At 45.4% G+C, this 23953-nt stretch overlaps 2 protein-coding genes across 3 annotated transcripts; one reads left to right on the forward strand and one right to left on the reverse strand.

The window, feature by feature from the left end:
- Positions 1-2906: 2906 nt before the first annotated feature.
- ATP5F1A (ATP synthase F1 subunit alpha) lies at positions 2907-10739 on the reverse strand. Its single transcript, XM_075741050.1, has 12 exons — positions 10347-10739; positions 9222-9300; positions 7966-8135; positions 7002-7175; positions 6755-6921; positions 6472-6620; positions 5376-5527; positions 5021-5245; positions 4809-4916; positions 4128-4272; positions 3786-3936; positions 2907-3105 (listed from the first exon to the last, which is right to left on the reverse strand). The coding sequence occupies exons 1-12, from the start codon at positions 10404-10406 to the stop codon at positions 3024-3026; spliced, it is 1662 nt and encodes a 553-aa protein (XP_075597165.1). The 5' UTR covers positions 10407-10739; the 3' UTR covers positions 2907-3023.
- Positions 10740-12033: 1294 nt separating this feature from the next.
- Positions 12034-23944, forward strand: HAUS1 (HAUS augmin like complex subunit 1). 2 transcript variants are annotated; one of them, XM_075739758.1, is made up of 9 exons: positions 12034-12138; positions 14665-14839; positions 15445-15580; positions 16634-16768; positions 17713-17836; positions 18628-18693; positions 20415-20486; positions 22923-22970; positions 23643-23944. In XM_075739758.1, the coding sequence occupies exons 1-9, from the start codon at positions 12118-12120 to the stop codon at positions 23697-23699; spliced, it is 834 nt and encodes a 277-aa protein (XP_075595873.1). In that variant the 5' UTR covers positions 12034-12117; the 3' UTR covers positions 23700-23944. The 2 variants fall into 2 exon arrangements, with proteins under 2 accessions (XP_075595873.1, XP_075595874.1); XM_075739759.1 differs by lacking the exon at positions 12034-12138 and adding an exon at positions 13993-14019.
- The last annotated feature ends 9 nt before the right edge of the window (positions 23945-23953 follow it).

Here is a 23953-nt window from a genome sequence, read left to right on the forward strand (position 1 = left end):
CAGGGGGATCTCTGCTCCGGTGCCTGGAGCACCTCCTGCCCTTCCTTCTGCACTGACCTGGGTGTCTGCAGAGTTGTTTCTCACATCTTCTCTCTCCAGCTGCAAAAACTCCAGCTAGGTTGTTTTTTTTTTCCTTTCTTAACCCTGTTACCCCAGAGGCACTACCACTGTCTCTGATGGGCTCGGCCCTGGCCAGCAGAGGGTCTGCCTTGGAGCCGGCTGGCATTGGCTCTGTTGGACATGGGGGAGCTTTTAGCAGCTTCTCACACAAGCCACCCTGCAACCCCCCTTACCAAAACCTTGCCCTGCAAACCCAATACATGCATCCACCCCACTCACGGTGTGGAGCTTCGCTGTGCGCTCCTAGCTCTCCGTGGGTTGAGGGGGCCAGGGCACGCTGCTGCAGATGGATGAGATCAGTGGGGAGGCAAGGCGTGGTATCGCTGCACCATGGGGAGAAACCTACTAGTGATGGCCAAACCCGAGTGACCCACGTGGTTTCAAGAACGAAACACAGAGCAGAGCCCACACGACCTGCAGTTCCTTCTCCACCTGGCTGACCAGAGGTTGCTGGAGTGCTTTGGGATGGTTTCACCATCCATGTCCCGTTCCTGTCCTCAGCTGAAATGGGGACGTGGCCTGGGATGAGACACTGGGTGAGCAACCTCAGAGCCGTTCTTAAAAAAGGTGGAAGCAGATGTGTGCCGGAAAGCCTGAATCATACGCACTGCCCCAAACTGCTTTAACACGGGGACAGCTAAAACACTCCAGTAATGTAAAAAAAAAAACAAACAAAAAAAAAAGCATTTTCCACTTACTGAAATAAATCTGCTCAGTTGTGACCTGAGGCCACTGCCACCTGGCAAACGTGTCTGAGGTTTATACTGATGAAAGCAGGATTGCATGGATTTTGCTTTCAGCATCGGTGGCTGCAGTTCCTGCCCCGGCAGCAGAGGTGGCGTCACATTTGTGTTTCAGGTCATCAAGTGCTGCAGCAACAGCCGCACGTCAGCCCTCTGCACAGAGAGTGGGTGTTACAGCACAGAAACAGGGCGTTTCTGGGATTTTTTTTCTGAGTCAGCTCCTGAGCGGATTTAGCCAGGCCCACCCTGTGCATGCTCCCAGCAGAAGGCACAGGCCCTTGCCATGAGTCCACACCGTCACAGCCCACGCTGTTTCTCAGCTTCCCAGCACCACCGCGCGGCCAGGGCAGCCCACGGCACCGCTCGGGACTCAGGATTGACCCTTCCAAACCAGTCCCCGTCCTGCTGGCTGGATGGGATGTATTTACCACACTGGGCTTTAGTGAGGGAATTGACACCTTCTGCAGTCACAGCAGCAACAGGGCAGAAATCAGAACTTTGGAATATTTGTTACCAGGTAACATACATATCTGAGCAATTTTGGGCTAAGACACCCCTGAAGTTGGTGCTCTCATGCAAATAAAATCTGGTGCAAGACCCAAAGTGGGGTTTAGTCACTGTGCATCCGCAGCTTCTCTGGGCAACCTGTGCCAGGGCCTCACCACCCTCACAGGGGAGAATTTCTTTCTTCTGTCCAATCTAAATCTACCCTCTTTTAGCTTAAACCCATTAGTCCTTGTCCTGTCACTCCATGCCCTCGTAAACAGTCCCTCCCTATCTCTCCTGTAGCCCTTTTAGGTACTGGGAGGTGCTATTAGGTCTCCCTGGAGCCTTCTCTTCTCCAGGCTGAACAACCCCAACTCTCTCAGCCTGTCCTCATAGCAGAGGTGCTCCAGCCCTCTGATCATCATATCACACATGCCCACACCTGTGAAGCCTCCCACCCACTGGCACTGGAAGAAAGAAGGTTGTACAGGACTAACAAGACAGCTAGCGCTCCTCCAGTGGCATAGCACTGTTCTCACATGCTGGTTCTCCCCAGAAAGATGTCTTGACGTTTCTCAGCTAAAAGTGTTTATTTTTTCCTGTACTGCAGAAGCAGAAGTTCACACTCTCAAAGCACTCACAGCATTAAGGGAGAAGCTGGTTAGCCTGAACAAAGTGTTTCCTGCTGCACATTTGAGGTCAGAAGCAGGATGCTCCCGTGAAGGAAGCGAAGTGGGGACAAAGAGCCCCCACAGAAGCCCTGACAACAGGCACAGCGAGGACTAAGGACCAAGTTCCAGTCTACCAGGTAAAGCAGAGTAACTCCACATGGAGTGACTTTAAACTGAGCTAGCATGCAGGTACTCCCTTCAGCCTCACAGCAAGGGCAGAGCAAAGGATGGAACTCAGCCTTCCCACACCCCAGGTCAAAGTCCCACCACTCACATGGCATGCAGGCAAGTCAGGAAATGGAACAGTTACCATGGTGTATAACCTCCCTCCAAACCGTTAACGACTGCAGGCAGTTTACTGACAGAACCAGAGCCAACTGCAGAGGACTGTGGCATTTAATTCTCTAGCAGTTACTACAGTAATGGCTAAATGGGCTGCTGTCTTGAGTCACAAGGACAGTTGGTTCTGAAACTCTTCTGAAAGCCAGACACCAGCACAGGTCAGACAGCACTTCTAAGAAACACTGTCACAGCTTCAGACTGTTGGAGGGTAAGAACACTGCGAGATCCAGTCAGTTACCACGCATAGTACCACCAGAATGCCCAAACTGCTTCCCCAGCTGTAAGCCCTTCTCCCAGAGCAGCTGCCAGAGGAGGACGAACAGACAAGAGCCACTGTGAGCTCTGCCACACTGGGAACTGCAGCCTTTGCCACAGGCACCAGCTGACACCCCTACTCGTCCTTGGATCGACTGAAAGTTTATCCACCCAATAGCTAAGATGCCCCCTGATTTTCCCCAAGTTCTGTGTGTCCAGGGGAGTTTAACTCTGGTTTTAAAAGCACATGTTGCTCAGTAGCAATAACCTGGAAAAGAACATGCAAGCCTTTTTACATGGAAACTTTTATTCTCATTGAGATCTGTACATTCAAGTCGCACATACTTTTGATGGAGCTGGAGCACGGAGTCACAACAACAGCCTGGTCTGTTTGACAGTTAAGAGTTTATGCCTCAAAAGTAGCCAGGAAACTTGTGACTATTTCCTTCAACTTAGCTTCTGTCTGGTCAGAAATCTTCCCTTCGGTCCTGTTGAAAGAGTTTAATTAAACTTCTGACACGGGAGTAGACATATGGTCACTCCCTAAGGCAAAGGAATGCTTTACAATGAACTTCTGATTTCTAACAAAATTAACACAAATTATTATCAATAAATGAACACATTTCTGTTTGAAGAATGAAGCTATACCACTGAAACTAACATAACATCCCTTCTCCTCAAAAAGTTAAGAACTAGGGTTTGTCAACAAATACTTTCCAAACAGCTGTACGTAGTTCAACAAGGCTCTTACCTTCTGTGGAGCAACGCCCCAGGGATGGGAAGCACATGATTTGACCCATGGCACAAGTTAGGACCAGTATACAGACTATGGACATACTCAATCCCCAACAGCCCACCCAGCAGCAGGGAAGCAGCACTTAATCCACAGTACTGTAACAGCTTAAAGCTGTCAAAAATATGGGAACTGACTAGATTTAAGTGATTTTAGTATCAGATTAGAGGAGAGCTATGCAACTACATTCATTTTAAGCATCAAGTAAAAACTGGAGAACAGCAGTACAAGGACAGTAGGAAGGCTGACAGAACCTCCAGTTCTGGTAGGGGCAGCATGAGGCTCTAGGATCCGCTAAATTAACACTTCAGTGACCATTATCTGCACTCCAGCTGTCAAGTCAGTATCCCGATGAAGTAAGATAAATCATAATACCTGATTGTGGAGAGCAGGGCCTGGTGCTGGCTCAGTACATGAGCAAGGAAAGCACTCTCAAATTTAGTGATTTTGCTGGGCTCCAGCTTGTCCAAATGACCTCTTACACCGGCATAGATGACTGCAACCTGTTCCTCAATAGCCATGGGAACTGCAGGAAAGAAAGCATTCATGCTTGCAGGACACACCAGCACCACAGAGTCCTCCTTTGATGATCAACTGCACATATACAACGTGATTCAAGTCCACAGTATGGACATGGTAAACGCCGCCACAAAGACCAAACTCGTTAGCACAAGAGATTAATGGGAAATGCAGACTTGTTGCGTCCAAGACACTCACCATACTGTCCTTGTTTGAGGAGCTCTGTCAGACGTACACCCCGGTTCAGCAGCTGTTGTGTGGCAGCATCCAGATCAGACCCAAACTGAGCAAAGGCAGCTACTTCACGATACTGAGCCAATTCCAGCTTCATGGTACCTGCCACCTACCACACAAGACACAGGTCGGACTCCCATTTGACCAGTTTTTAAACAAGTCTAGTAGTTTGACAGTTACCTACAGCTGCCAGTAGTCACAAGTCAGCCTCGCCTTGCATACCAGTCAAGTTAATCTCAATATTCTGACAGATGACAATATGCATTTCTAAAAATCCCACTGTCTGCCTGGCCTTTTAACAAGAGCATGCTATTCCTCCCCAAAATGGGCACAGCTGATATTAAACCTCTCTAATGCCATATCCAGATTAAAAGAAGCATGGGGTTAAAAGAGCATTCTCTATTTCTAGTTACATCCGTACTCAGCGTACTGAAACTCAACAGTCCTACATCTTTATACAGAAACTGCTTTCCTATCTCCCTCTCTCTCAGCAGGCAGTGGAAGTATTAGAGATCCTCAAAGTTTGTTCTTTTATAATTTCATAACACTAAGGAATGCAACATTTCATTCCCTGAGTGAAATGGTTTGGAAAGCCTACACACAGCTCCTCTCTAGTGAGGGGAGGAGCAGCAGTTCCATGCTCACCTGCTTCATAGCCCTGGTCTGAGCAGCAGAACCTACACGGGACACAGACAGACCAACATTGATGGCTGGACGGATACCTTTGTAGAACAACTCAGTTTCCAGGAAGATCTGTAGGAGAAAATTGTCTTATTACCTTGCTCAGAAGCCTAGAAGTCTCCTCAGAGACCTGCCAGTAAGTTACACAGAAGTACTGGCATGTGAAGATGTCCTACCTGTCCATCAGTGATGGAGATGACATTGGTTGGAATGTAAGCAGACACATCACCAGCCTGAGTTTCAATGACAGGCAAGGCAGTCAGAGAGCCACCTCCAAAGGAATCATTCATTTTGGCTGCTCTCTCCAGCAGGCGAGAATGCAGGTAGAACACATCACCTGGGTAAGCTTCACGACCAGGTGGACGACGCAGCAGCAGAGACATCTGACGATAGGCAACAGCCTGTGTGGCATAAAGAAAGCTTTCAGACTTCAGTAGCTCATTTAAAATTTTGAATTTCTAAACCTGCGGTAATCTTACAGCTACAAACACCAGTGCTAGACTATGAGGCCTATAAACAATGTTTCCTGACCTGTTTGGATAAGTCATCATAGATGATTAAGGCATGTTTTCCATTGTCTCTGAAGTATTCCCCCATGGAGCAGCCCGAATAGGGAGCCAAATACTGAAGGGGTGCCGCATCGGATGCTGTGGCAGACACCACAATAGTGTACTTCATGGCATCTGGAAAGAATTGGAGACACACACTGAGTGTATTACCTCATCATGCCCACAATCAGCAAATACAACATGCTTGTGAAGTACTAGCTGCAGAACCAAACCCAGGCAGCATCACTACATTGTTACAGGAAAGAACACTGTACTAGATGAACACATCAGCTAGCTCAACTATTTCAAGAAGTTTCAAGAGCAAGTTCATAGCAGCTAGCATCTAAAACTTGCAGGCTGCTTTCCCATTTAAAATGAAGGTTAAACTTTCACTAAGAAGCACTTTGGTTCTAGAAGTAACTCAGCCTGAAAGCCTGTGATTTCCTGGCTTCTGCGAGAAGATACTATCCTTTGTTTCACAGTCCCAAATTATTGTCATTAAAATGGGAGGGGGGCTGTCCTGCTAGACATAATGGTATGACTCTGCTTGACCACCAGCCAAGAGGTAAGGCACCTGACCTCTTGCAAGCTCTGTTACATATGCAGCCTTAGTGAATGAGATCACTGTTTCTGAGAAGAAAGTAAACTCTATGTTTGGGCAGTAAAGTCTTTCTGGTAAACTTGCAGCTGCCATGGACACTGACTTGCATGCATATGAAACAAATGCGAAGTCCACAAACACTTGTAGTATATCACTTGTAATCAGGCCTGCCTGACTGCCAAGAGGAAGCTCTCTGAAGTCCGTTAAAAAAACCCACAAACAAAACACAGAAGGTGACTTTGCCCAAAGAAACTGAGCAGTTTTGGGGCCTCATACTAGTCTTCTAGTGCAATGTAGGAATTTTTTTTTCCCCAGTTACTTAGAAAGATGGATAGTCCAAAAAAGCAAGTATGTCACTCATCTAATATGAAAATTCTGTCCACACTCACAGCTAGGAGAGGTCATAGTAGTAATCAGCATTATAATGAGAACAGGATGTCACTAGTTGCCAGGCTCAGCTGTCTTCAGAAATCTGTACCTGCATCAGTGAGCCTCTTCACCAGCTGAGCAACAGTAGATCTTTTCTGGCCAATTGCAACATAGATACAGTACAGCTTCTTTTTCTCATCTGTTCCATCATTAAATCGTTTCTGGTTGATTATTGTGTCAATTGCAATTGAAGTTTTCCTGTGTAACACAGAAGTTGGTAAGTTAAGCTGCCTACGGTTCTCCCAACCTCCACACACAGACCTGCGTTCAGGGGAGCACAGAGTACTCGTGTCTGTCTACCAAAATATTTTTAGCTTGGGCATTTAACTTACCCAGTCTGCCTGTCACCGATGATCAGCTCACGTTGGCCACGGCCGATTGGCACCAAGCTGTCCACAGCCTTAATACCCGTCTGCATAGGTTCACGCACAGATATTCTGGGAATGATCCCAGGGGCCTTTAAGCCAACTCTTCTACGTGTCTTAGATGTAACAGGACCCTTCAAAGAGAGGAAATAACCTGTTGCAGTCTGTATCACACAGATACAAGTGGAGGCAGTAAGCACCCAGTTACACTCACCTTCCCATCAATTGGATTGCCCAGGGCATCTACAACACGGCCCAGCAGCTCTTCCCCAACTGGAACATCCACAATGGCACCAGTCCTCTTCACAACATCGCCCTCCTTGATCAGTCTGTCGTTACCAAACACGACAACACCAACATTGTCGGGCTCCAAATTCAAGGACATACCCTATGACAAAGATCACATTATCCTGAGAAAATCTGTGCCTACATTCACAAAATTTTGACAGTTTAATACGGATATTATTATTCTACATTATAGAAGATCCAGCATCATCTATCTCAATCTTATTTGCAACAATAGTCAATGTTCTGCTTTCATGTATAATGAATGTAGGTTATTCCATATTGGTGAGAGAACCTACCTAAGCCTTCAGCTTCCTACATAATTAATTGTACTTGCAGAAGTCTAGCATTAACTCATTTACCTCTCTAAAAAGAACAGAAAGGATAAGCAAGGTTCAAACATTTCTCTCTTGCCTAGGAACTGCCCAAGGGAAAAGCACTGGCCTCTTCTCTAAGGCAAGTGAGGTTATTAAAAATGCTGGAAGAGATATTGCAGTAGTCTTGGAACAGCCAGTTTTTTAACTCTAGTCTACTCTTAGGACTATAAGACATCAGCAAACTGCACCCTGTATGGTAGCACAGAGGCTATTATCCAATAGTAAACAGAAAAGCCAGCCTGAACCCAAAGAAAACAAAATCCAGTGCCAGATTCATCCTAGATGAAGACAGATAAAGCTCAAATGTTGGACAAGAACCATATACCAATACTGAAAGCAAAGTATTACAAATTCAAAGAATATTTGCTTTTTGTAGTATTATTTCAACTTGGTACTACACATTAAAATTGCAATAAAATCTGTAAAAGGCCCATAGGGGTAACTCCAAGCATAGTCTCAGATTCTCCTTAATATGTCTTTATATTTCTAGGCTAAATTGCTTTAGTGAAAGCTTACCTTCAGTCCAGAAGAGAATTCAACCATTTCTTCTGCCTGGACATTTCTTAGGCCGTACACACGGGCAATACCATCACCAATAGAGAGCACACGGCCAGTCTCCTCAAGTTCAGCAGAGGTGTCAGCTCCCAAAATACGTTCCTCAAGAATAGAGGATACCTCAGCAGTGCCTGGAAAGAGGTTTCAAGCCACATTTAGCACATTAAGGCACAGTATGAACTCATTAAGGTTGTCTTGAATTCATGAGCCACGGTACCCTTACTCAGGTATAACACAAGATCTAGCAAGAACACTCTTCCTTACATATGATGCGTAAGATAAATGACAGCTTCTGTATTCACAGCCAACAAAAGCAGCTTCAACTCATCACAAGCCAGGTTCAATCAAAACACTGATGGCTGTTTAGTTATCAATTTCCTTCAAGATGTCCTACGCTATTAGCAATCTCTCCCCCCCCCAAAAGCAACTAGGTTAAAGAGATTTGACTTAGCTCAGAAAGAACAGACATGCTAGGTCTGCTTTCAGAGCATTTGCTTAGACTGGAGCCATCAAAATACCCTCTCATCTGATGTGTAATCCAAGGTCCAAATACATTTTAAAGGAACTCAATACATCTAAGGAGCAAGATGTTCAATATAAGCTGTAAAAATGTATTCTCCATCTTCCTCAAATTTGCTTGGCAGTGGACCTCCAGCAACTTTTTATTTCCTCAGTTAGGGAACAGTTAATAATGCTTTGAAACTGTTGCTTCCTAATACCTTTAGTTACCCTAAACCACTTCAAAAATCATTCATGAACCACTACCAAAAATACAGCTATCGGCACCACTGCCTTCTCTACACCAAGATCCTGGCAGCAAGAGAATTATACTCAAGGACACAAGGTCAAATCCAGGCGGACCTGGGAAAGTCATCCATTACTTCATACTGTTACAAGCAAGACAGGAAACTGGAATGTGAGGCTTTTTTTCATATAATTCTGGAGGAGAATAAAATCCTCCTTAAGCAGGTAAGCTGTGTAAGCCATGTGACACGTGAGCACTCCTTGGGTTTGGGCATAATTTTAACAGTTACTAAAGTGAAGTCTCCTGGATGTGACTGTGTAACATAGTTACATACTGTCAGTACATGAATGTCCTCAAGTGTTTTGTCAACTGACATGCACAGCCCCTTCATGCTCCACACTCAAATTTCGTTTTGTCTAATAGAGCATGTTCTGAAACCGCACTCTTATATGAAGACCTTTCTCAGACTCACCAGTTTTCTGAAAGCATGTTTTGGAGGCATGGATGTTTCTTGTAGCAACAAATGCTGCACCCAGGGTGTTTCTGGAAATCTAAAATAAGTAATTGTTTCAGTGAGATTTCCTCAATTATTCAAAAAAAAGTTAAGAGAGAACACACTGAAATTTCTGATCATGATCTTATATATTTAATGTCTCAGTTCTGAGTTGACCCCCACTCAAGTACTCCATTCACAAATGGGTTACAGAACCAAGTCCAGCATTACTAAGCAAGAACAGATGGTAAAGGAGACTGCTCTAAATTACTCGCTGCATTTTTCTGCATTGCACTGATGTCACCATCACAGCACTGCAGAGCAGCTCCCAACGCAACACCCTCCCTCGTTTGCCACCTTTGCGCTGAACATCAAAAGCCCGGGGCATAAAGAAATCAGTGCACCCCCTCATGGTTCTGCACAAGAGAGAAACAAGATTGTGTCTTCTAAGGGTTGGTCTTTCTAAGAAAAATCTAACTGCAAAATTTCTGAAGCATGGCTAGAGTATATACAACAGCAGAAACGAGGAAAAAATAAATCTGCGACAATAAATACATTAGAAGATTATTGTAATCCTACATCCTAAGCAAAGCTCCCAGTGCAGTCCCCATGCAGCCTTAATGCTATTTCTCTGAAAGCTTGGGAAGGTCTTTCCTCCATTCACCTTCACAAGGGACACTGGCCGGGCAGAAGTCCTGACAGACCTCCGCACCCTCGCTCTCCCCACAAAGATAGGGGAAAAAAATGCCCCCTGGAAAAGCCTCACAACAAAAATCCGTAACTCTGACTGAAATCTAGTAGCTTTCATTCATTAACCTGAACCCCAGTAATGCCAGTCCGCATCCGCGGGGAAGGACACGCCGTCCCCTAGACCTCCCCCACCCCCTCCCAAACCCCTGAGATGAGAGCAGCCCCACTCCTCAGCCAAGGGTCGGGCCCCGCTGTCACCCAGCACTGAGAGAAGCCCCTCGCACCCACCCCGCCCCAGACTCCCGAGAACGGGAGGCCGCGGCCCCTCAATGTCACCGCGGCCCCCAAGATGGCGGCGGAGGCGACGGGCCCCCCCACCCCCCGCTCGCCCCAGGAAAGAGGGAAGGTGCTCACCAGACCGGCCTGCCGCGGCAGGGAGCGGGCGAGGGCGGCAGCCACACGGGCGGAGAGCATTGCGGCGGCGGCGGCTCCACTGGACAAGACTGAAGACAAACAGCAGGCACTGCCGGCCCCGCTCTCTCTCCACAAAATGGCGGCGACGCGCTCCGCCTCTTTTGAGGACGAGGCCACGCCCACAGCGCAGGGCGGGACGAGGACCGAAAGTGCTTCCGCCACGGGCAGCTCAGGCGTTGCGCCGCTCTGCCGCTCCCTGCGCCTCTGAGCGATAAGGGACTTTATAGCGATAGGTAAAATAATTTAAAAAAAAAAAAACAAACCGAGGCTTTAAAAAAAAATACCCTGCTGCGGCAAATGCCCTTGAAATGGCCCTTGGCAGGCGGAAGGGGCGGGGAGCGGCGGTGGGGCGGGACTGGGGGGCATGAGGTGGGCAGGGCCGGGCTGTGAGGCGCGGGGGGCCGGGCTGTGGGGGCTGCGGTCCAGGGTGGGCCTGGGGACGTGGGGCCGGGGACAGGGGCGTAGGGCGGGAGCGTGAGGGGCTGCGAGGTATATGGCGGTGGTGCGGGGCATGGGGTGTTTGGGGGGTGTCCCCCCTTCTCTAGGAGCGGCGGGTGCTCACGCTCCTGGCCGCCCTGTCCCGTAGCAGCTGCTGGTGGCAGAAGAAAAGCGTGACAGAGAAGTGCTGTCATTTTGCCTGTGCTCTGTGAGCGGAAGTAAAAGGGATGGGATATGCAGCGCTGTCTTGGTTTTCTTACTTAGTTTCTTCTACAGAAGAGATTAAATTTTTTAGCCAGTCTACTGACCATACGCGAAACTTGGGACCTGGCCTCACAGGTGCCGTCAGAGGTAGCAGCGACAGGATAGCAGCATGGCATCTGACAGGAAGTCCGGTATGTGAGGCGTAGGATTTAGTCTGATGGAGAGAAAGAGCTGAAACTCAGGCAAGGCAGGGTGTGATCATGTCCCCACAGTCATCTGGAGAGGTTTTTAAGGCACAGATGCCAGCAGACCTTTCTGGGATTTGAAAAGGTTAAGTGGAAAATTCTCAACCACTGTGGCATGTGTTGTACTAAATGCAACACTTCAGCAATATTTCTCATGCTGATTATTTGAGTAATCACTTTAAAGTCCGTAAAACTGCCTGGAAAAAAGCCCCACGTTGATTTAAATAACTCATCTAAGTCTTGTGCATTTGTATTTTTTTTTTTTTTGCATTGCTAAAGAAAAGTGGTTCCTTGATAGTTGTCCCAAGGCTTTGACTCAGGAGATGAGTTTTTATGGTGTATTTTTTAACAAGGACCACAGCTTTTATATGAATTTATGTAAACACCGATACACAAGCTATTCAAATTTCAGGTTTTACCCTTAAAAAGCTGATTTAACCCTTTCTGAGAAAGGGCTCTATATGCTTTTACTTGTAATTTGCCTTATGGTGTACATGAAATATACACTTCCATCAAAAAAATTAAATCCCCTCAAGTTATTTTACTGATTCAAGACTATTTTCTTAAAAGCATCGGGTATAGAGGAAAAAACAAATTATTTCAAAACATACAGAGCATTTAAATCTACTTTGGATAAAGCGTTCATGGCAGCTAGTGAATTGAATAGGTTTTTTATTGTTTTCTCTGTGTTGCAAGAATTTAAAAGTAGGAAACTGGGCCCTGCGGGGCTGGCTGGGGGAGCCCCGCCCACTCCAGAACTACAAGTCCCAGCAGCCCCCGCGCTGCGGTGGCTGCGCGCGGCGGGAGCCTGGCGGGAAGCCGCCATGGAGGAGAAGCTCCAGCGGGTAACGGTGGGGCAGGCTTGGGGCACGGGTCTGCCGGTGCGGGGTTTGAGGAGGTGGCCAAATACCTGGGGACGTTCTAGGCCGGGCCTCAGCACCCCTCACCCCCGCGGGTGGTTCCTTTCTGCCGGCTCAGGGCCTAGCGGGGGGGAGCGGGGCGGGCGCTGTGGAAGGTACCGGTGCGGAGGCAGCCCCGGTGCGTTATCGGAGCCCTCGTCCGTCTCTCGGTCCTTCCGTTCGAGGCACCTGAGCGGTAGCGCTTGGGGTTGTGCTGGGGCCTGGCCATTGTCGCTCCGCTTCTCTGGCACTCGGGCGTGCGCTGTTTACGGGTATAAGCGAGCCCGTGGCGTTTTCTTGCCCCTTTGAGGATTGGGGGACAGGCGAGACGTGGTCGCCGGTGGGTTTTGCAGTCTCTGTTCGCCCGCTTCATCCTCTGCTACCTACTAGATAACAGCCTGAGCTTCCTGACTTTGAAGTATTAGCTCACAGCCGGTTTAAGATGCCAACTTATGAAGACCTTGGGCGCCTGAAGTTCTTGAGTTTCAAGTCTTTCTCACTGGAGAGAGTGGCAGAAAGATGTAATTCATGCTGTGTTTGTGAACTTGGTTTTCCTGAACTATTAGGGTTTTCATCTACATGTAATTACTGCTGTTTGTTTCTAAGGGATTGATGATTTTCTCCCCAGCATAGTTCAGGGTGATGTTTGCTGTGTGCAGTGTACATAAGCCAAGATGTTGGTATGGTAGAAGCATAAAGAAGGACATTCTAGAAGGAAATGTCTTTTGAAGTTATAAGGTTGGGTCCTTTTCTGTCAGGTTGCTTGCATAGCCTTAGACAAGAATTTGTTACATCAGTATTGAACTTCTGTGTGTTCAGTTATTATCAGTTATCATCTAATCTTTCAGTGCCACCATAGACCACCATGTTGATCTCTCCAATTTCTGACCTCCCTTTCAGTGGTAGCAATTGTGCTCAGCAGGACTTCTGCCTGCACACTCTAGTAACTCCTTCTTCCCTGTTAACCCATAGAGATTATTTCCAATGATCATGGTTTGGGCAGTTTTATCCCATACTGCTTTAATGCATTTTTTACCAGCTGCCTAAATACCCATTTAACATCTCTTGAATCATTAGTGTGCCTGTAGCAAATGAGTCATGCAAATAAAAAGATAAAAATTTATCACCTGGAGATAAGCAAGTGTCCAGAGAAATTAGGGTGACTAAAAGCGAAAAGGTTTTCTAAACTTCAGAGGGTGTTTCAAAAAGTGACAAAGGAAGCTATCTTCCCTTTTTCTGCCTGTGGTTCGACTGATGTAGTAGGAGGGGTTTTTTTTATTCAGGAATGTAGATGAGTTTGTGTGTCAAGGTTTTGGTAAGGGGGGTTGCAGGGTGGCTTCTGCAAGAAGCTGCTAGAAGCTTCCCCCATGTCCAACAGAGCCAATGCCAGCCGGCTCCAAGATGGACCTGCTGCTGGCCAGGGCCGAGCCCATCAGAGACAGTGGTAGTGCCTCTGGGGTAACAGGGTTAAGAGGGAAGAAAAAAAAACCTAGCTGGAGTTTTTGCAGCTGGAGAGAGGTGATGTGAGAAACAACTCTGCAGACACCAAGGTCAGTGCAGAAGGAGGGGCAGGAGGTGCTCCAGGCACTGGAGCAGAGATCCCCCTGCAGCCTGTGGTGAAGACCATGGTGAGGCAGGCTGTCCCCCTGCAGCCCATGGAGGAAGGATGAGGGGGTGTAGAGATTCCACCTGCAGCCCGTGGAGGACCCCACACTGGAGCAGGTGGAGGCACCTGAAGGAGGCTGTGACCCCATGGGAAGCCCACGCTGGAGCAGGCTCCTGGCAGGACCTGTGGCCCTATGGAGAGAGGAGCCCATGCCAGAGCAGGTTTGCTGGCAGGACTTGTGACCCTGTGGGGGACCCACGCTGGAGCAGTTGGTGAAGAACTGCAGCCTGTGGCAAGGACTCACATTGGAGAAGTTGGTGAAGGACTGTCTGCCGTGGGAGGGCCCCCATGCTGGAGCAGGGGCAGAGTGTGAGGAGTCCTCCCCCTGAGGAGGAAGGAGCGGCAGAGACACCATGTGATGAACTGACCACAACCCCCATTCCCTGTCCCCCTGTGCCACTGAGGGGGGAGGAGGGAGAGCAATGGGGAGGGAAGTTGGGCCTGGGAAGAAGGGAGGGGTGGGGGGAGGTGTTTTAGGATTTGGGTTTATTTCTCATTGCTCTACTCTGTTTTGCTCGGTAATAAATTAGATGATTTTTTTTTCTAAGTTGAGTCTGTTTTGCCTGTGATGGGAATTGCTGAACGATCTCTCCCTGTCCTTATCTTGACCCAGGAGCCTTTCATTATATTTTCTCTTCCATGTCCAGCTGAGGAGGGCAGTGATAGAGCAGCTGTGGGAGGCACCTGGCCTCCAGCCTGGGTCAACCCACTACAGTAGAGCTTTCAGCATTTCAAATTTCTCACATCTATCAGCTATTTCCTGTTGTTTCACTTGACTGTTTACTTTCTTCCCCCTTCATTGGCAGGTTACTTTATGGTTAAAGAAAATATATGGTAATGAGCCTATTCCACAGTTTGAAGTGAATGCAAGGACTGTTGATATCTTGCATGACCTTGCAGAATTCAATGAAGCCAGAGACAGGGATGTTTCTTTGCTGATAGAGTACATGAAACAGAAGGAAGCAGAATATGAGGCAGAAGGTGAGTTTGAAGCTCTACTTAGTTCTATCCAAGTTAGTTTTTCTTAGTGACCCTGAAGATTGTCTTTGTTAAAATCTTATCTATAATTGGAATGAACTCAGTTTTTGTTCTGGTACAGCTTTTACTATGATGCATCCTGTGCCTTCCTTTCAACAAAATGTACGCTGACATAAGGTTGGTCAAGGGCAATTTTTTAAGCCATCTGGAGTAGGCCATGAATACGGACAAGCAGATTAATTGCTAAAACCTCCTAGCCTGCTGGCCTGAGCAGCACAGCATTGAACTATTGGCTGGATAGACAGGGGGGCACCCCTACAGCTGATTTAAGAGTCTGAGCTGATGCTAATCCACTGTTAAGGAAAATGCTTGAGGAATCTGAAACAACAGTGAGGTGATTTAAGTTGTGCCTGAGCTGTCTAAAGTAAGTGTTTGATAATGTGGGGTGGTTTGTTTTTTGTTTGGGTTTTTTTTTTTTGAGCAAGTGAGTGGTTCAGGGGACCATAATACATTTTAACACACATGTTAAAAAAGTGAGTCCTATCTAGGCCTTAAAAGGACAGTAATATTAAAAAAAGCTACTATTTTGGGTTGTATTTGTTTTCCAGCTAACTATCTAGCAGGCCTTCTCACAGAAAGCCTGGATCTCTCTGAATCCAGCCTGTCCAAGGAAGGCTTCGGACACTTCAATGTCCTAGTAGACACCGCAATGACACTTGAAATAAAGGACACTTCTCTTGCCAGGTAATTATTCCTACTGTGAGTCAGGAGTGGTGGTCTGTGCTGTTTCCCTCTGTTTTTTCAATTCAACAGTTTCAAACTTGATTTTCACACCAGGAATCTTACTTGTCCAGCTTCTTTTGCACCACTTTGGCACCTTTGGAGGACACAGGAACTGAGCACAAAGCTCTAACTCTTGATTATCCCAGCAAAGGAAGTCTCTGAAGCCTGAGAGGGATCTTGGCCGCAATTTAATCCCCCTTTTTTTTTTTTTTCTTTGTTGTTGTCAGTGGCTGCAGGGTGCTGCCACTAGACTTGTGCCAGGTAGTGCAACTAGAGCAGCTTTCATAATGGTTGGGTGAGGGCTGGGGAACTGTAACTGGTCTTTCATTTTCAGCTCCTCTTTCTTCCCTCTCTTACCTGGCCTCAGTTAGTGTAAGGAGATTTCCTTAGCTTAGCTGCAGAGAAATGGCAGCTGATAGTCTGGTCTTCTTGGGCCCATCTCCCTAGCCGGGCCTTGAATCATAACACTGCAGATTTGTGCTGAGCACTGGCAGTAAGGAAGGACCAAAATCTCCCTTGGAATCCAATTTTTGTATGATATTCATGAGCTTGGCTCTTCCAGCTCTTTTCATGAGCCTGGGGGGGCAAGCAGCTTTGAACCATTTGGGAAGAGGAAGAGACTGAAATACTGCTGGGCCTGTCTCAGGGATGTGTGTTTTCAGGGACTGAATACAATTTCTTTCACAGGCAATTAGGCAAGGCAGGAGTGGAGCATCTGATCATGTCAAACCCAGTGGTTATATTCGCTAGAGTGGCAGGTCTTGCTCAGTTCCTCCTACTGAGGTTGCTGGGCCGTTTCCCCTTCCAGGTGAAATGTTTGTTAGTTAAGGGAAGCAAATACCCTCAGTGGGTTATGTTACTTTCCTTCTCTAAAACAACTAGCAGTTATCTGATGTATCATAATACAAGAACAAAAAAAAAGTCACTTGTGGAAAGTGGAGAAAATAATAATAGTAATTCTGCGTTTCAGACCAGCTGACTCCTGAGCATTCCCACTGAATTTCTTTTTACCAGCTTCTTCTGTGCCATCGATGATCTGACTTCGGAGCTGTATGCAGCAGAATCAGAAAACAGAGAAATTAAACTGGAATCAAGCAAGATTAAGGAAAAACTAACTGCAGTGCTGATGCTGGAAAAAAAGTTAGCGGCGTGAGTAATGCGTGAGAAAAGGGAAAGATATAAGCAATACTGCTGATCTCTGCAATGTGGAACATTGGTTATGATAACAAGGATAACTGAATTTTCAGGGCTTTGACACATTTCTGATTCACAATATTTGGAAATATCTATCAAAAGCTGTGTGCAATGTACACATTCAGTAATCAAAAGAGATTTGGGGTACTATCAAGCCCATTATGTTAAATCAAAAATGATCTACAAGCAGTTTTCGGATAGGGGCTGGCATCTTCCACCATTTGCCTTTGAGGTTGAAGGTAAACCTGATTTTCTTACTACATTTAGTGTGGGCTCTGTAGTTGGAATGAAGGAGTCGGGCAAAACAAAAATTCTTCCCAGGTAAGAATTTTCTTTAACCACTGTGTGGGAGACTTAATGGGCATCAAGTCCATTCCCTAGAGGATGTAGTCTGAAGTGCTTTGACAGCATAGCAGCAATCCCCCCTGCCTTGAGTGGGGATTGGCCCAGATGATTCCCACAGCCCCATTCCAGTCTAATTATTTTCTGGTTTTTGTCTTAAAGTAGTAATCATGGTGCTGCTTGCAGGTCTGGTATCTTTGCTACATGCTTTATGCAGGTTTGCCGTGGCCCCTCTCTGTGATCTTAAGTTTAGCTTGTGTAACAGGTCTCTAGCAGAATTAGGGAATTATGTAGAAGCCTATTACTCTTTGCTTTTACCTGGATGGCTTTCCCCTTGGTGTTTGGTTTCATTTTTTCCTGCTCTTTGCGAGTCTGGATGTAACAGCTGTGGGCGTTTCCACTGAGAAATCTCACAGGGAAATGCAACTTTTTCTTCCATCTCTCCCTTCTGGTGTTGGTTGTATTACAGTGTTTAGCTTGAGCGTAGATAATTAAGCAGTATTTGTATACTGGTATCTCTTTGAATGTAAAAGTTTGTTTCGTTTTTTTTTTTTAAGGGATCTTAAAAAAACAGAGGTATTTCTGGAAATAGAGAATGCTAAAGCTGACAACCGATCCAAGAACTTGGAGTTCCTGAAAAATAAATCTGAGGATTTCAAAAACAGGATCAAGGCTGCTGAGGTAAATGGAAGCAATTTTCTAACAAGATGTTGTGGCAGGATGGCTCAGTCATGGTTGGTAGGGCCCAACATTGTAGATAGAGAGATATCCATGGAGCTTCCTAAATTCCAGGACTGAGGACTCTTGGGCTAACAGGACAACGTGTTACTGCACTCCCGTTGTTCCTGCTATATTTGTGGTCTCTCCCCAGGACATCCTATGATAAAAGCAAGGATGTTTTCTCTTCTTTCACCGAGAACTGTATTAGCTCAGAGTACATTGTGCTTATTGTGAGGTATTGTCATGTAAGAGTATACAGACAACTCCCAGTAGAGCGGCTGATTCACTGAGGTAAATTGTGTGTCAAAATTCTGAATATAGCCTTTTTTTTAATTAATGAATGATTTAACACAGAAGGCAGAAGTTGTACTGTCTTGTCGTTCACCTTTCCTACGTGATGAAGGACGTGTGAATGCACGCTTGGATACTGTCCGATACCTTGACAAAAATGAGATGGGAAATGTTGTATTAGAGTTGATAACATTTTACTGAGAAGCCTCTTCCCAGCCTTGCCATGTGCTCGTCTCCCAGTAGTTTTCTGGAAAGACTTGTTATTCTTGATGTAAACTTTACTAGCAACTGCTTTTGTATACCAGCTGTAGCTGTGGTTCAAATAGCACACGTTCCTGTTGTTGACAAACTGCATTGTTGTTTGCCTATTTAGATCAAAACTCAAGGAAATGGTAAAATCTTTCTCCTCTCCGTTTTATATTTTTGTTGTCAGTTGTGAACGAGCTCTTTCCTGTTTGTAGGACCAGCTTGCTGCCGTGGCATTGGACCAGTTGCTGACACATGAGTCCCTCGTGAGCCTGTCTGAGGTGGGTCTTTTGGTACAAGATGGGTGTTTCGACAGTGGTACAGACCACGCTTGCTTGTTGGATGGTTTCAGGAAATGTAGTTTGCTATTTGGTTACCTGAACAAACTTTCATGGTAAAAAGAAACACCAGTAAAAATCATGTAGATGGATACCTCTGAACTGGGGTAAGTTGGATGGGTTTCTCTCTCCTAGAAACTGAGAAGCACCTGTGGGTGCTCAAGTGGTACCTTTTAATCAGAGTTGAATGTGGGCTTGTGTTGGACTAGGGGGAAAAAGCTTTCCTTTTGGACTGATTGAGGGGAACAATTTGAATCTTTATTTTTGCTACCTTTTGTTTTTCCCTCTCGTCTCTTTCTGCCTCTGTGATTAGGAATATCACACTAGAGAACTTCTGTGGAATAAATTCCCTGCCACTGAAAGAAAATTGGCAGCCTGTGATTTGCCTCCTTTTTGCAATCCGTGTTGTAAACAGAGTGGCTGTTCTGTGGGCTATATCCTGCTATATGGCTGCCTGTGGCTTGCAATTACTAGATAGAATGACTCAGGTGATTTCTTCTAGTTTGTGTGAAATAAACATGCTTTCAAGCACTTCTGAGCAAGGGGAGGACATAGAGGGAAGCCCAAATTTTGAACCACTGTGTGTTTTTTTTTTTTCTTGTGTCTTTAAATATAACATTTTTTTGCTGTATTATAAGCTCAGCAGGATGATTTATTAAAGGAAAAAGTACATTTCTTGAGTTAACTAGCTATAGATTCTCCAGCTTTGTGCTGAAGCATTTGTACTTGGTAACATGTATTTGTGGTCTGTCTGAGCTCACCACTCTTCAGTTTTATTTGCTGTTACTCTAATGAGAACTTAGTTTATCTCCCCATTTCTTTTGCTAGCTTTTCCTGCGTATCAGTTGGGTTGAACAATGAAAGTAGGTTTCCTGATTTTTATGTTGTCGTTCTCCTGAGCCAGCGCTGGGTGGCAATGTTTACATTGCACAGTGTTTGAGGAGAGTACTAACCAAAAATCATTTCTGTTGGAACATTATATACAAAAAGTCATAGGCAACTTTCCAGACATTTTCTACAATCTGAGAATAAAGGCAGGTTTGACTTCCTGACATTTCTCTTATCTGCTTTGTCAAGAGCTCAGTGAATTGGGCAGTGCAAATGACTTCATCTTTGGAGTACTTTTTTTTTTTTTTCTTTGATTATTTGAAAAGAGTTGAGGACTGTGGAAGTGGCTCAACTTTCATCCCCAAAGAGAAACTATTTCCCCTTGTTAACAAAATAAGCACAGCAGTGCAAGCGTAAGGGGAATCTCTTTGCTGCTGCATGTCCAAAATTGTTTTCACACAGAAGCTGTAGGCATGAGAATGTCTCCCCTTCCTTGGGGCTCAGTTCTCTCTCTGGCCTATAATGAAGTCCTCTGTCTGGTGGATTCTCATTTGAAATCCCCTTTCCTTTCAGGGAGACGAGATCAGGCAGTTATACAACAAGAGGAGACATCTTCAGATGTCTCCAGAATGAATAAAAATTATACCACTGTAAAATTTTGACTGGGTTTGACTGATAACTGCATAGCAGATCTTCGATGTGTTTTAAGAAGGATCATGAAGGCTCTCACCAATGTCTGAGTTCTGAAATGCCGTAGATAATTGTGGATCTATTTCACTGATATACACTACTTCAAGTAACACTATAGAACATAATCTCCCTTGCTTTCTTCACAGAAACTGGCTGAACAGCAGGAAGAAATTGTGCTTTTGAAGAAGAAACTGGAATTCTACCTAGATTTACCTCCTGTAATTATTTTTTCCACTGTTCTATTGTATTTGCCATCAGATTAATTTTAATGGACTTCAGAATGAAAAGGATATTGTTGTGATGGTTTCAATGGACCGGTAGATGTCTTACAGGTCTGTTAACGGTGTAAACAGAAAACTTTACTTAAACAGAAGGCTATCTATTTATTAATCAAAGGCAAGAAATTGAGTATGCTTACCAGGCAAACTTTGTTCTAACAAAACACACAGATTTGCTGGGTGAGCTCAGTATCAAGGTGAATTAGCAAGAATTAGACAAAGAAATGTGGAATCATAGAATGGTTTGGGTTGGAAGGGACCTTAAAGCCCATCTAGTTCCAACCTCCTACCACGGGCAGGGACACCCTCCACTAGCCCAGGTTGCCGAAAGCCCCATCCAACCTGGCCTTGAACACTTCCAGGGATCCAGGGGCATCCACAGCTTCTCTGGGCAACCTGTGCCGGTGCCTCACCACCCTCACAGGGAAGAAGTTCTTCCTTATGTGCAATCTAAATCTACCCTCTTTTAGCTTAAACCCATTACCCCTTGTCCTGTCACTACACTCCCTGATAAACAGTCCCTGTCCAGCTTTTCTGTAGCCCTTTCAAGTACTGGAAGGTGCTATAAGATCTCCCTGGAGCCTTCTCTTCTCCAGGCTGAACAACCCCAACTCTCTCAGCCTGTCCTCACAGAAGAGGTGCCCCAGCCCTCTGATGATCTTTGTGGCCTCCTCTGGACTCGCTCCAACAGCTCCATGTCTTTCTTGTCCTGGGGACCCCAGAGCTGGACACTCGGGGTGGGGGCAGACTCATGAGAGCAGAGTAGAGAGGAAGAATCAGCTTAGTATAACTTTTTTTATATTTACCAATATATTAGCTATATATCAGCTGCCATCAGGCTGTTGATATGGTGGACAGAGCGCATTGTCCAGAGGTTGGAGCTCTGAGCAAGATTTTAACAATTAGGAAGAAACAGCCGAATGTAGGTGTTGTCCCCCAAAAAAAGTACTATAGCTTGTGTGAGTACTGGCTGCTCCATCTTTTTCTTGATTTCTCTTGAGGGTGCTGGGTACTGAGCTCTCTCTGGAAACACAGGTTTCTCATTTAGGTGACTAAGTTGTGGTTTTGAAAGCCCATGTCATGTGTATCTATCTTTCATTTTATATTTTGGCTATTGTCACTACTGCTTACTGTGCTAGAAGTTACTATCAGACTGCTGTGGGAAGTGTCTTTTATAAAAAGGATTTTACTCTAAAATCAGAATTACAAAAGACTGTTTCAGATAAGGGTGATTTTGTGAACAACTTTATAGTGGTTTAAAGAAATCATGGGTAAACAAGGCTTTAGTCCATGAAACAGGCAGCCTTGGCTTTGTGTGACGCCTGTACATCCCCACCTGTGATATTTGGGATTACTAAACCCAAATATTTCCAGTCTCCTTTAGAAGATTGCCATTGCTTTTACAGATGAGTGTTAAGGACTTTTCTCTTTGTCACTCAAGGGAGAAGTAGCAAAAACTGGAGTGTGAATAGTTGAATGGGTTTTGGTTTTATTCAGTACAACTGTGACTGTCTAGTTTATAGTTTTGTATTTGAGTTACCTGATACAGCCTCTGTTAGGTCCTCATCTGAGCACCCCACAGCCTTTAACAGACCTAACCTCAGACATCTCTGTCTAAGAGGTAAAAAAGATTTATTCCAGTTCTTTATAAATGGGGCACAGAGGTCCAGAGAAAGAGATTTGTCCAAAATAACATCAAAACTCTGTGATGAATCATGGCTCTTGCATTATGAACCAGCGTCCTGTCTGCTGGGCCACGCTTCCCTCTTCACCTCCATAGCCCCTCCGTTGCATTCCTGCCTCTCAACGTATGTCGTGTGTACAGCTACTGCCGTCTCTTCTTAGAAGAAAAGAATGAAGGGAGAGGGTGGGATTGCTTCTTTTTTAGATCTGTCTTACTCAGAGAGGCAGCTGCCTCCCTTCCTCAAGCAAAACAGGGTGTTCAAATTGGATTAGGTTCTCCAATCCCCTCCTCCCTCCCATTTTGCTGTCGGTGGAGACGGGGAGACCTCCGATGCCTCGCTTCTGGTCCAGGCAGAAGGAGGAAGGAAGGTTTATACTCACAAGCTTATTGTGCTTTGGAAAATTTGTACATGGATATGTTCAAAATACAGTTCCTCAATTGGTAGGTTTGGGAAACTGCTAAAAATGGGATTTTTTTTTATTTTTTTTTTTTAGACTTTAGGTCATACCAGCCTTTTGAAAAAAATGCTGACTGCCCAAACCAAACTGTTACTAACCTTTTAATGTCTGTACTTTTTGCATGTGAAGGGTGTACGCAAAACTGATTTAATTATCCCTGAATTCCTTTCAATGATGCAGGGACTCTGTGTTTCCAGCTGAAATACTGATTTTTGTGGCATTTTCTCTCATTAGAATCTTTCCCTTGCACAAGTGAAGATTGAAGAAGTAAAAAGAGAACTGGTAAGTTGGGTTTTTTAATATATTTCAGAGATGTAAATGAGTGCAGTCGTTCCAAAACAAGCTATATGTATTATTTGGTTGTGGATTTATCTACCTCAGATTGTAGCCTTAATGATCTCTCGAGGGAAATTTTGCCCTGGTAAGCCAGAAGCTGTGCATATTGGTAGGAGGAGCTGGTGGAAGAATGATACCTAAGCTACAAAGGCAGTTGGGCATAATGGTATCAGTGGGATTAGGTATCCATATCCCTCTGGATTTTGTCTGCTTCACCTGTCATAATGTTTATTCACTCAGCTGCATCGCAGCTTCTTGGTCTCACAGTCTTCCTTGCTGCTCCTGAACTCTGATGGCTTAAGGGCCCATGTTTTATTTAACAGCTGCCCTGTAGACTGCGATGGGGACCTTCCCCTTTAAAACATAATGCCCATTTAATGGTGTAATCTGCAGGTATGGTTGTTGGGAAATATTCATATAAAGCTGTTTGGGAAGTTCATACGTAGCTTTCCTGAGTGACCCGGGCCACGTGTGAGCATAAAACCTGTCTTTATTTGTTCGGGCTGCTGTCTGCTTGCTCATAGATAAAGCGCAAAGTATTTGAGAGTATTTTGTACATTTTCAGATGAGACTGCTGAGGTTGGTATTTCTGAGTCCTGGTTTTCTCTCCTGCTATAGAATGCCTTGGAGGAAGAGCTCGCAAAGGAGGTCAATTCACTGACTTTTGAGGTGTAGAGGCCCAGCAAACTCCAGTTCACCTGAAGTTACCTGCATGGAAGAAGATTTCCCTTCTATTTATTTGCACTACTAAAACACTTTGGAATTCTTACTGTACTTCTGCAGCTTTCTGCTTCACTCTTCCTGTTGGATGGGCGCTTGTGACCTGCCAGCCAGCATGCTCATTTTTAGTGGCATTTTAGTAACCTTGCACTTGTAAACTTCACCTATTTTTCATAAAGCAACTCCCAAACTTTTTTCTTCATCGGTTC

Source organism: Balearica regulorum, chromosome Z (genome assembly GCF_011004875.1).
Source record: "Balearica regulorum gibbericeps isolate bBalReg1 chromosome Z, bBalReg1.pri, whole genome shotgun sequence".
In the NCBI taxonomy this organism is placed as follows: domain Eukaryota; kingdom Metazoa; phylum Chordata; class Aves; order Gruiformes; family Gruidae; genus Balearica; species Balearica regulorum.

Excerpts from the sequence above, each read along its gene's own strand:
- ATP5F1A (XM_075741050.1), bottom strand. The coding sequence starts at position 10,406 with ATGCTCTCCGCCCGTGTGGCTGCCGCCCTCGCCCGCTCCCTGCCGCGG. Across the intron at positions 7,176-7,965 it reads AATTCTCTTCTGGACTGAAG|GGTATGTCCTTGAATTTGGA; the intron begins GTAAGCTTTCAC and ends TCTTTGTCATAG. Across the intron at positions 3,106-3,785 it reads GCCCTGCTCTCCACAATCAG|GACCGAAGGGAAGATTTCTG; the intron begins GTATTATGATTT and ends CTCTTTCAACAG.
- HAUS1 (XM_075739758.1), top strand. The coding sequence starts at position 12,118 with ATGGAGGAGAAGCTCCAGCGG. Across the intron at positions 14,840-15,444 it reads AGCAGAATATGAGGCAGAAG|CTAACTATCTAGCAGGCCTT; the intron begins GTGAGTTTGAAG and ends TTTGTTTTCCAG. Across the intron at positions 20,487-22,922 it reads TCTACCTAGATTTACCTCCT|AATCTTTCCCTTGCACAAGT; the intron begins GTAATTATTTTT and ends TTCTCTCATTAG.